Genomic DNA, 13590 nt, shown 5'->3' on the forward strand with positions numbered 1-13590 from the left:
GATGATACTCCCATCTTATCTGATGCCTTATAACTATGCAGTTGGACCAATGTCATTAAATAACCTAGGACTCAGTCCATATGTAGGCTTAACATAGCCCTGTTTCTTATCTGAACTATTAAATATATGGAAACAACCTACAGTTACTTGGTCCTCTCTCTTGTTAGCCTGCTTTCCTTGCATTTTAAGATGGAAGGATACGCTTAGGGTACCATCATATGCATGAACTTCTGTGTGTGTCCATACGTCTTATCACCCAGAAATAAATTTTCAATGAACTGTTAATATATTTATGAAACCTGGAGTTTAAAAGCAATGTGTGTCACTTGAGGCTAACCCACACTAGCACTTTTTAGTTCTATACTTTCTAGAATTCATTCATCAACAAGGTTATGGTAACATTAAGAAAACTCACTTTCTAAATTAATTAATTGATTGATTAATGATAATTTATAACACGGAGAGACAAACATTTTGCATCATATCACAGTTTTTGCAAAAACTGTAATGACCATTTTCCATACAGACATTCTAAAAACAAGCATCACATGGTGGATGTTTGCAGAATTGGAAAATAGAGGCTCTGATCATAACGACATGCATAGCACATATCAGCTATAACAAATGCACGTTTTAGGTAGGCTGTTTGTTCTGCTGCATTTATCCCTTCCTTGAAGAAAGTGGCACCCACGAAATTAATAACAAGAATCAACATCATTAAGGCTGCATGAATTTGCCAGACTGTGTTTCACGTGTGTGTGGACAGTATATGGCATGATCACAATGCCAGTCTATAATAAAAATGGTACTAACATTTGGGAGATCAGGGTGAAGTTGAGCTCCCATGTATACGTCATATACATACACACAAAAAAGACTGAACAGACACAATAAGAGAAAAGTGCTCCATTTGCCGTTCTGATAATAACACAAGAATAAATCAACCACCCTAAAAATGGCTATTTCTGTCTTATAAAAATTTCCGTTTTTTTTACCAAAGAGCAAACATAAAACACAATATCCAGACATCAGACATTCCTTCTGCAATGAAGCCAGTGCTACAGAGAAAATCTTTCTATGCTCATACCACATAAATCCACATATTTGAAGGGCTAAAATGTGTCAGAGGCGGGCTTAACGATTTTAAGAAAGAGCAGTGAAGAAATTATTTTTGCCACCAACAAAGCTCTGGTTGGGCTGATGAACAAATTCATATGTTCCATCACCTATCCAAGTAACAACGCTACCAGATCGCCTGGCGCAAAAATTAAAATCGAGTCTTGAAACTTATTTACCATACCATTTTCGGTCACGGCACTAGATGGAGGTAAATGGTCAGCTTCACACCCTAGCTGCTCTACCCCCGGGGAAAGAGCCCACAGTATCCACACTGGAAAGGAGGTTGGGTGGGCCAAAGAGCCGGTCTGGACGTTGAGTAGAGAAGAATCCCTAGTCAATGCCGGGAATCGAACCCCAGCCACCCAGCCCGTTGCCCGTCGTTATACCAGCTAAGCCAACCCGGTCCCTAAACATAACTTTACATTAATTTAATTTTGAGACAATACCGGCGTGGTTTTTTAATAACTGTCTTTCTTTCCATCTCTTCATTAAGACCGTCACAACACATCAACACAGAGTACAAGGCTAAATTAGTTATGCTACATGTTTCGGCTATTCATAGCCATCATCAGGCAAATACACGATCATCATGTTTACACACTAGTGAACTGCAATTGCCTAGTAAGTTTCTCTTTTGCCCGCGCCATAGCTCAAGCGGTTAGTCGCTGGCTTCCCACAGCGGCGGCCCGGGTTCGATACCGGGTCTCAAGTGGGATTTTTGGTGGACAAAGTGGCAGGCTTTCTCAGAGTACTTCGGTTTCCCCTGCCAATCTTCATTCCATCAATTGCTCCACAATCACCCTCACCTATCATCTGGGACTGGTACAATAGGTCAGAAGTGGCCGCAGTACAAGGGACTTAGTCCCACCCCACTAGCAATAAAAAAAGTCTTTCTTTTGGTGTTCTAATAATTCTTTCAACCGCAATTTGAGAACATGATGTTTCAGTCGCGAACAGAAGTGCATCCTCGTTTAAGTAAAATTGCATTCAAATAAAAACTAGGAGATAACAATAATAAACTGTTAAACTTTTTTACTACAATCTTTGTGATGAGCAAACCTGATTTTGTGAAAGCCAGTTTATTTCACAAACGGAACCGGGGGGGAAAAAATGTGAAAATCTGTTGTATTGAGCAATCATACAAAATTATACCTTTAATATGGGACTTTTTTTTTTTTTGTAAAACCCAGAACGAAATACAGCAACAACATGACATCCGCATCACTGAAAAGTGCCTGATAGTAAAATTAAATAATCACTAAGTTATGGGAGCGAAATTTGATATCGAAATATTTCATGATTTTTTTTCCTTGGCACTACAGCCCCAGTGGACCTAGGCCTACCTCCATGAACTTCTCCGTTCACTTCGGGTTTTCTAGATCTTACACATCTAGAACACCTTTGGCGGGTGATCACCTCGTCGCAAGGCCTCTACCTGTACACAAACACAGAAAAACCACACACACAAACTAAACATCCATGCCCTGAGTGGGAGTCGAACCCACGGTCCCAGTTTCCAAGCGAGCGAAGACAGTACATGCCTTAGACCGCTCGGCTACCGTGACCGGCATATTTCATGAATACATCTGCATATTTACTACAATCACTTTTAGCCTACTTTAATTATTTCGAAAGAAGCAGCTCTGGGAACATCTAATCGCCTACTTTCCTTTGATACGACACGGACAGCACAGAAAACAAAAAATTAGTGGATACGAGTACACAGATACATAGTCTAACAGACAAGCACACAGACAGAAGGTGATGTAAGCGTTCTTTCATTTTTCAAAATAAGGAAAATGGCAAAATAAAACTATCCCTGTGACAGGCCGTCGGGGCCCATAGGGTTGTGAGACGTCGAGGCTCTCAAATTCTTTCTATACAATCGGCTCACAGTTGGCGGTAAGGTTGTCAGTCTTATGCGCCGGCTGCCCTTTACTCCCCAGGAAGATTCCTGGGACTCATTTCTGTTAGAAGCTGAGTCGACCCCAGGGCCATAGTGCGGATAGAATAATTAGGTAAACTGAAAAAAATCCACCTCATCTGGACTCGAACCCGCAACCTTCCGGCTTGTAGCATAGTGCTTCAACCAACTATGTTACCGCGTGCCGCTTCAAAAGTAGGCTAAAAATAAAAGTGCTCTGCTGTGTGTGTGTCTGTATGAATGTCACCGCCTAACTTCTGAATGTCTGAACCAATCTCTACGAAACTTCGTATGTACGTATCGTGGCACCGGAGCCAATCTCAACGGAGTACTTCAACCTCGCAAGTTGCTGAAGCAAAACCATAATAGTGCTCGAATGCATGCACCATCTTCATGAAACTTGGTATGCATATCATGCCACACGAAATCATCTGGACGCACTTCATAAATGCCTTCCATCAATAATACCCGTACTATATGTAGCACAGTCATGAAACTCGGCATGTATATCATGCCAGCTGAAGCCATCTCAACGGCATACTTCATAAATTCCTTCCATCAATAATAGCTTCTCAAAATCCTGAGGTAATAATATTACTTGACTGCCTGAACCGATCGTCATGATACTGGGTATGTTTACCCTGACACCTGAGGCCATCTCAACGGAGAACTTCATAAATCCCTCCCATCAATAATACCAACATTGCAGCTTCTGAAATTGCTGAGGCTAAACCTTTATATTGCTTGAACGCCTGAACCAACCGTCGTGAATCTTGGCATGTGTATTACACCACATGAGGCCATCGCAACGCTATACTCCACAAATCCCTCCCACTAGTGATACCAACATTGCAGCATCTCTCACAAAGCCCCTCCTACCCTACAGCCATGCTCACCTTCCCGTGGTTCACATTGTTCTCAATGACGAGGAAGGGGTAAAAACTTTTACCATTTTAAACTGTTCTACTACACACACAACTCAGCTTCTATAAAAATCAAGTCTATATTATTGATATATTGACTTACTTGTGCATTAATAATAAAGTTTTGCCCCATTTGCCATATCAGATATCTAATTTGTGGTGAAAGTACGCGATCAGTTCTTCCCAGAACTTCCTGGTGTATACTAATATAGCTATGATGGGAAAATTTGATATACATATGTATATATCAGGTTGTGGGAATGTATACCAATGGGAATTATGTACAGAAATGTACATTTTCTTTGGCTGTCACTGATTAGGTCCTTTTGCCTGTACCAATTCAGGATTAAATCATAAACTGTGAATCCATCAGATATTTTGGATTCTTAATACTTTCTAAGCTTAGGAACTGACCAATCTGTACGTCTCCACCCCCTCCCCCAACATACATATACACAAAAGCAGGATTCAAATCTGAGATCTCAGTGCTCAAGAGCACATTTCCCACGACGATGTAATCAGCGGTGTAATTACTACATTACAATTTTTAATCACTTTTCCGTGCACAGCTGGAAGAATTTACAGGACAATAGGCTTGTAACTTCTTCCTAAAAATTGTCTGTTGCATGACCATGAAATTTATGCAAGTTTGAAAATTCACCACGGAACTTAATAAAACGTTTTTACCTGTTTTAAAAATATTTCCACTTTTTGAATGTGAATGTATTCCAAGATATGTTCACTTTTTCATATAGTTCCATGTTCTCATTAATAACTTACGAAGAAATAAGTCAAGTTTCCTTGTAACTAAACCATTAATCATTCACGGTAGCCGAGCGGTCTAAGGCATGCACTGTCTTCGCTCGCTCGAAAGCCGGGATCATGGGTTCGAATCCCACTCAGGGTATGGATGTTTGTGTGCGTTTTTCTGTGTTTGTGCACAGGTAGAGGCCTTGCGACGAGCTGATCACTCGCCCAAGGAGTCCTACCGAATGTGTAAGATCTAGTAAACCGAAGTGAAACGGAGAGTTTCATGGAGGTAGGCCTAGGCCCAAATTGGGGCTGTAGCGCCACAGGAAAAAAACCCATTAATCATGGCACCTCATTATGGAACACTCCATAAGCTTTCATCATGTTTTACATCATACACACTGTAATATGTGGCCTAAAATTAATGAAGCGTGTAAAAAATTTTGCATTTAGCAAATTCCAAGAATATGTTGTTACCACGGGATAAGGGTGTGCGACCATTACTCAATAGCTCAACTTGAATGGAGTACAAATACTGCATTTTCCAAATGCAACGTTACGAATTCCACATATATCAGTGACTCAAAGTCAGTTTACAGTAGATACAACTCTATTTGCATAACTAATCGCATTATATATCACAATGCACTGAATTAGAACATATTTCGGCTTGTATTTTGTTAAATATTCACAAAAAAGTGTGAAATAAAAGTTACAAATCTTAATGACGTTTATATATTTTGCTACACATAGATTCTTGCATGATAAGGCATGTAAAAAAAAGTCAACATAATTCTATTCTGAATTTAATATAAATCAGACTACCTAAACAACTTTCGGTTTAACATCCTCAATATAAAAGTGAAGGAAACTGAACCAGTAGTTTCAGACATGAAATATGCGGTTGCACGTTCGGACACAGCCCATCCATTATGTGGTCCGTTGATGGATAAGCGAAAGAAGTGCATAAAACGGTTACGTCAATACCGCAATTACGTCTGTCATTGTCCATGGTTCAAGATGTGACGCTTCAGAAGCCGGCTATACTCCGGTCCTCATAAGCCAGGGGCAATCTAATGGTTAGCATGCAGGTTTTGAGTATTATGATGGTACCGGGTTCGATCCCGACGACTGCCACTAAAATAGAACAGTATAATAACAACTAATCGCCGGTAGATGGTAGGATGTGGCTGGACATTTGGATCAAGTTATACCATAATCCACATGCAACCACACCTACATTTCTTCGGTTAATTTAACATTCATTTCTCAACAGTTTATCATCATGTACGTGTATGATGCAACAATTCTTCGGGGAGAACTAACGAAACAAAACGGAGTCACATGAAATTTGAAATCACGCGTTCGTCATCACAGGAAACTGAAACCACAACAAAGACTGATGACTAATCTCGTCTCGTTGGGACACATAACTTTACAGTGATAAGGGTACACAGTTTCACAGAAAACTGATGTCCACTTCAATGTTTTTGCTCGATTAAAATTTTAAAACACCCCCCAGTATTAGGATAATTAAATCAATGAGGGTGAGATGGGTGGGCCATGTTGTAACAAACATGGGGAAGGTTACAAACTGATACAAAATCTGAACCTGAAAATATGAAAGGAAGAGAGAATTTGGGAGAAGCAGGCGTAAATTTTAGGATAACATATGGATCTCAAGTATGGCAAAAAGGGTGTAGACTACTTAAGGATAATGACCAATTAGGTGCTACTGTGAACACAACAAATTTTCGAGTTCCATCTTGAACAGCTAACTGCTGTCAACTACAGAAAAGCACTTAAGTGCAGAAGCGAAGGAATATTAACCTGAGAGATAATATATGTTACATGTATACCCATTGCTAGGTAACGGGTTGGTAAACAAGTTCCAGCGAAAACAGATTCTTGGTAAACAGTCCGCTGTTAGGTTACGCAACAATTCTGACACCAGAAGAAGTGTCTTCAATGTGGTCCATGCTATGCCCAGTGCTAAGCAACAGAACTATAAACATGTCTACAATAGGTGTTCTCTATGGAGTCCGTGCCAAAGGTTTATAGGGGACAATGAAGGTCGTTTGCATGGTCTCGAGTCCCAAGGGACCCAGACCCGAGAAAGACTGCGCTGGCAAGGGCCAGCAACATATACAAAAGGCAGACCCGTCCTCTCGTCATAGAGGGCGCGCCACAGAAACAAGACCGTAAATGCCAAACACTAATAAATATCTGGTCATGAGACCCAGCCGGGGCTCGACACCAAGACTTACTGACTGACTGACCGTCAGTCGCAATGTGACTTGGACTTGGACTTGCAGTCATAGCTGAGAAGCCGTGAGTCAAGGACACGAAGCCGTCACGGAAAGGAGTTGTGAGGATTCAGCTGTGCAATGTTAGAAGACTTTATGCGCTATAGTTAACAATAATCTTAAGAGCGTAAGAATTAACTGTAGTTAGGACTAGTGAAGAACCAATAAACCGATTCACCAATCCAAACCCGCGTTATTAATCACTGATACACGTGACAATACTTATACATTACTATAGGAAAACCAGTGAAAACCACCCAAACAATACAATGCTCCCACATTAGAGTAGACAGAAGACCACCAAGCAGATTCTAAACGGTTCTGACGATGGTGAATAACATATAGAATTACTTTGTTTCTGGACTTTTTCCATCGTCCGGAATTCTAGGAAACAGAAAACACGACGTTTCGGAAACTGGATATGTTTCCGTCTGTAGGTGAGGAAGGAAGCACCTACTCAGTTGGGCCCCTTAGGAGCTAATCTCAGTCACTGGACGTAGGTCCAGTTACGGAAACGTCGTGTTTTCTATTTCCTAAAATTCCGGACGATGGGAGAAGTCCAAAAACCAAGTAATTCTGTGAGAAGAATACCAGCTTGGTGAGACATCCTGACAATTGACCGGTAGGAATTCATAAAACTGACCAAGTGAAATTATATCCCCACGCTGATGTGAGGAGACGAAGCAATATTAACCTAGGGCAATAGAGTCGCAACGTAACAGGAAAAATTACAGAAAATCACCCACGTGAGATAGCATTCCCACATTAGAGTGAACAAGCAAAATAATACAAGTTTTGTGATGTAACTTGGTTTGTTGAAAAGTGATTAAGGAATTCTTGACATCTAACTATATAAATTAATTAATACCATAGAACAGGCATGTCCAACGCGTCGATCGCGGGACGATTTTTGGTCGATCTCATAGGCCTGTAAGGAAATTATACGTGAAAAGCATGTAAATTCACTTGTAATATAATATGATTATATTCAGATTTTGAAGGGAAAATACGTGTTAAAGCAGTCTCTACTTTCAATGTATGTTGCTTTTACAGCAAACATCATATGTCGTGTAATTTTTACCAATATTTTTGCTTAAAGCGAGGTACGACGATAGGAGAAGGTGGTAGATCACTGGCAGTTTTGACACTAAAAAGTCGATCACAACCTGTTTGAAGTTGGACATGCCTTACATAGATGAAGTTATCTAACACTGAACCATGGATGCTCATGAATGCGTGCGATCGTGAAGGGCCCAAATTCCACCAGAACGCTGGTCAGTTTTCTTTCCTTCGATCAATTATACCTAACAGACGCATGGCGCCAATAAAAACAACCGCTGCCATTCAGCTTAGATTACTGTTAAACAAAGGCTAACAAAATCAGGAATATCTTCGTCGTCAACCGTATACTCCTCTACAAACACTAAGCGTCACAACTGTTAAACAACGTCCGGTAACTTCCGGCCAAATAACTCCGCCCTTATATTTTCTTCTAACTCCTATCTATCGTTCCGATATGAGCAATGAAACATGGAAATGCCCTGAATAAGCGTCATTTCTTCAAACTACGTAAGACGGCCGCGTTATAAGAACTGTGCACGACGTAATATACTTCAGTACGTATAGGTCTACGGCAGTGGGCAGCTCATCCTGTCTTTCGAAAACTACATAAAATCAAGTGTTTCACCATACTTTTTCTTTCGTGTAGCATACAAAGTAATGTTCTCTGTGAAATATTAAACATCTTAAGAATAACCTGAGGTTTGTTATCCGTCCATTAAAACCAAACACAGAACAGACGCAGTCCTATTCTAAGTATCATTAACCCCTTATTAAAATCAATAATCTACAACATAAAAATATAAATGAATTTAAACGGAAACTAGCCAGAACGAGAAACAGACATATTAAAAATCTAAAAATGAATATCTTGAAGAGAATATTGCTGAATCGAACTGCCATGTGCCTACTTCTCGCTGTATTTCAATCGTGCCAGATTTCAACGGCTACTCAGCAACGAATATTATCCGGCCCAAGGCCAGGCGCGATTCCAATCCGAGATATACACACAAATCCTTACAACAACGACCTAGGGCCACCGGCTGTTGCAGTTCCGGTAATGGAGCCTGAGGGGACATCTACTGTAAGCACCATTAAACAGATCCTTCAGGACCGGTACTTAAGAAGTCCTGTGGCAGTGGTCGTAGATACTGCTCCTCCCTTCTTGCACCGGACCAAGAAGCTCCTACGGGCTGTCGTCTCGACCTACGCGAGCATGAATTTGCTGCTCATCCCGTACAACAGCACAGGTGAGTAGGTCTGAGTATTACATAACATTGTTGAAAATAAACAGTCTCAGGGTGTAGGGACCTGTATCTTACTGCAGATATGAATTCCATACAAGCACGAGAGTCTGAGACTTTAAAAATAAAATACACAAAAATATAAATTAAAAAAATACATTAGTATTTCAGTATATTATTATCGGGATATGCATATATATAAAAAACAAAACAAACTCCCAGGCCTGTACTTTGCAAGCGAACTATACCGACTGATCAACCGCCGCTTGTCGGGTCAGAGTTTCTGGTTACAGATCCACAGGACCCCGGTTCGATTCACGGCGCTACAAGATTTTATGAGAAGTAGTGGGTGTAGAACGGGGTCCACTCAGCCTCGTGAGGATAACTGAGGAGCTATTTCAAGGAAATAGAGGCTCCGGTCTAGAAAACCAAGATTAACGGCCGTGGGGATCCGTTGCGCTGACCACGCGACACCCTCTAGCCGCTGAAGTTGCATATGTATATGAAACATTTCATACTCCACTGCCTTCGATGATCATGTATTTATTTAATTTATTTATTTGTACTGCAGACATAAACGTTAATAAGTATTCACACTGTAATAAAACGCAAAATGTGACATTCCCGTACTTAATTAAGCATGGTGTCATCAGAGAGTGGAAGTAGAGTTCCACACATTCTTAAACTTAGCACTAGATGGAGGTCCCTCATTAATTTCACGCCGCGACTGCTTTATCCCCGGGATGAGAGCCCCCGGTACCCACTGAACAAGAAGCTATGCGAATGTTCCTGTCGGGAATGGAACTGCAGTTCCTCCATCGCCCATTTAATCGCTAAAACGGCTCCTGAAGCCCACATAGTGCAGGGACCAGGCACATCGCAGAGTGTGTAACCAAGATAACGGAAGAGAAGACCTGTCTAAGTACGTCTGAATTTCCCACCGGCATCAAAATCAGGACATAAAGATAGGAAACAGATGTTTTGAAAATGTGGCACAGTTCAAATATTTGGGAACGATGATAACAGATCGAAACCTGATTCAGGAGGAAATTAAGAGGAGACTGAACTCGGGTAATGCTTGCTACCATTCAGTCCAGAACCTTTTGTCTTCTCGTCTGCTGTTCTAAAACATAAAAATTAGAATATACAAAACTATAATTCTGCCTGTGGTTTTGTATGGGTGTGAAACTTGGTCTCTGATAGTAAGGGAGGAACATAGACTAAGGCTGTTTGAGAACAGGATGTTGAGGAGAATATTTGGACCGAAGAGGGATGAAGTGACAGGAGATTGGAGAAAACTGCATAATGAGGAGCTTCATAACTTGTACTCTTCTCCAAGTATAATTAGAATGATCAAGCCAAGGAGGATGAGGTGGGCAGGGCATGTAGCACGAATGGGGGAGATGAGGAATACATATAGGATTTGGTGGGAAAGCCAGAAGGAAGGAGACCACAGGCAAGACCAAGGCGTAGGTGAGTGGACAATATTAGAATGGATCTTACAGAAATAGGATGAGATTGTATGGCTTGGATAGATGTGGCTCAGGATAGGGACCAGTTAAGGGCTCTTGTGAACACAGTGATGAACCTTCGGGTTCAATAAAATGCTGGGATATTCTTGAGTAGCTGCAGATTTGGCTTCTCCTCAAGAAGGGCTCAGCTCCATAAGTAAGTAAGTAAGTAAGTAAGCATAGGAATACTTGAGCTACGTTCTTAATAAAACATAGCGTAACAGTCTGCGTCATTAACTGACACCGTAACGCACCGCCTTTCCCACAGCAGGAGTACGCCAAAGTGAAAGATAAACTTAAGTAACTTTGCCGTGTATTTCCTATATAAACCATACAAAAACCACGTTCATACAGAGATATCAAAATATTTCACAACATAAACACACATTTCTGCATGGGCCTTTCCCAATCGATGTCTGATTTGAGTAAACGTCTATGTATTAAGTCCGTCAATAATGCAACAATCATTAAAATATTCACAATCTGAGCTTCACGTAATGTACGGACGTGGACAAAAATTAAATGCACGTGACATTTCTTTAGTTCGGAACAGCGAATATCAAATTTCACAGAAAAGTGTTCAGTCGTTTCGGAGAAAAAATAAAGCAATGCACACCAGACACTACCTCACGATTACACGCAAATATATTTTTATTAAACATCGTATATCAGGACGTACTCCTACACTGATGAAGTTTCACTATTTTATCCGAACAGACTGAAAGAAATTTCGATTCCATTGCTGATAACTTATACGGCTTCTATAAGGTGAACCTCTGCAAATCAACCCTTTTTTCTATATTTCAAGAAACTATTTCTCAGGAAACAGAATTTCAGGTTAACATACTGCATCTAGAAGATAACTGAGAATCTAATTTTTCTTTTACCGGCCGGGGGCTGAAAGTGACCACTCATCTCCATCTCGTTGCTTACTCACTCATGGAGGTGAGCCCTTCTTGAGGAGCCACCAATTCTGAAGCTACTCAGGAATTTCCCAGCATTTTATGGAACCCGAAAGTTCATTACTGTGTTCGCAAGAGCCCTCCACTGGACCCTATCCCGAGCCAGATCAATCTAATCCATCCCATCCTATCTCTCTAAGATCCATTTTAATATCGTCCACCCACCTACGCCTTGGTTTTCCCACCAATATCCTATATGCATTCATCTTCTCCCCCATTCATGCTACATGCCCTGCCCACCTCATTCTCCTTGACTTGATCATTCTAAGTATATTTGGAGAAGAGTGCAAATTATGAACACCTCCATCTAGTGCAGGCGTTAAATATAGCTCTGCTCCTTGTACGTCCCCAGGTCGTGCTGTTTAATTAAACACAGGGACACGTTCCCTTTCAGCAGTGCCTATGTGCATGAAGAAGTTACAGAAGTGTAACGATGCACGCCATCATGTAGTGTCAGCCTTCGCACGTATTATTGTCGCGACTTTTACCATACCTTCCTTCACCAGGAAAAAAAACGATCAATTTGAAGAACATGCAGACTGGCTTATTAGATATATATAGGAATATTACGGACCATAGCTAAATAGACCGACAAATTTTAATTTAGGCTTCCAATAAAAGATTTTATCGAAACTAGCTCAGCATTTTGGAAGATGAAATTTGTATATAAAATGGGCTGCAATTTGAGGATCAATCTTTGTTGCTTGAGGTGGTTACACTGTCGCTAAGTTCCTGGACTAGCGAACATGTTTTTTGACAACTACACTTCGCCCGGTCTCGAATCCGTGGACGGAAGAGCAAAATAATAAATTTTACAAGTTTTCCTTCTCAAAACGAACAATCATACTGGTTTCCAAGCTAGAATACAGAGCGTGAAGGGCAAACCGACGTTTTAAATTATAGGTATATATACGCGTTGGATTTTCAGCTCATAAATAGTCGGTTATTAACACGCTAACCAGTACATGAGATAAACCCTCCACGACAGAAAACAACGAAACTGATCACATGAACAACCGCCCACTTATAACGAACCAAACCATGACGGGACTACACCCTTGCTTCATTATGTATGCGTATTTAGAGACCCAGTACCCATTCAACCAAACACACAAACAACACAAACAAATAATTCTTCACAGCATCACTTACATATACAGACTGTGGAGCCAACCTCCTATCCAGTGGGAACCGGGAGGACCTTCCCCGGGGGAAAAGCGGCCGGGGCGTAAAGCTGACCACTCACCCCCACCTAGTGCCGAGATCAAGGAAATGTGGGTCTGTAAATCCACTCACCCATACGCGTTCATGGCGTAGTGCTTAATTGGTTAAGGACAGGGACAACTTCACCTTTCTTTAATTCAGCATGAAATTTAATACATGTATTGTGACGTGACCGACACACGTAGTGTGACTGCTATAATAAAACTGATTTATCCTTTTTTACATGACTTCTGTTGTTTTATTATACTGTACTCAAAAACCCACGTTCTTTGTGTGACAGTATAGGAACTCGAGTATTCGCATACAACAGGACTCACGACATAAAAACAGAAAAGAATAACTGAAGTTATGTTAATTGTCAATAGATTTTCCGTCAAGTGCAACAATGTATATTTTGATCACTTAATTATCTCATCTGCCTAGTCAAAAAAATGAAGTTATGTTGTTGTTGTTATTATTATTATTATTATTATTTTTAGAGATGAAGTGACAGGAGGTTGGGGAAAACTGCATAGTGAGGAGCTTCATAACTTGTACTCTTCTCCAAGTATAATTAGAATGATCAAGT

The 13590-nt window shown here is 40.7% G+C and overlaps 1 protein-coding gene across 1 annotated transcript in view; it reads left to right on the forward strand.

Annotated features, from left to right (window-relative positions):
- Positions 1-8603: 8603 nt before the first annotated feature.
- LOC111875076 overlaps positions 8604-13590 on the forward strand; it is a 38143-nt gene continuing 33156 nt past the window's right edge. The window contains exon 1 of the mRNA XM_023871131.2: positions 8604-9331. Coding sequence (XP_023726899.1) covers positions 8944-9331 — 388 coding nt within the window. The 5' untranslated portion in view covers positions 8604-8943. The remainder of the gene's footprint in view (positions 9332-13590) is intronic.

Source organism: Cryptotermes secundus, unplaced genomic scaffold (assembly GCF_002891405.2).
Source record: "Cryptotermes secundus unplaced genomic scaffold, Csec_1.0 scaffold2553, whole genome shotgun sequence".
Taxonomy (NCBI): domain Eukaryota; kingdom Metazoa; phylum Arthropoda; class Insecta; order Blattodea; family Kalotermitidae; genus Cryptotermes; species Cryptotermes secundus.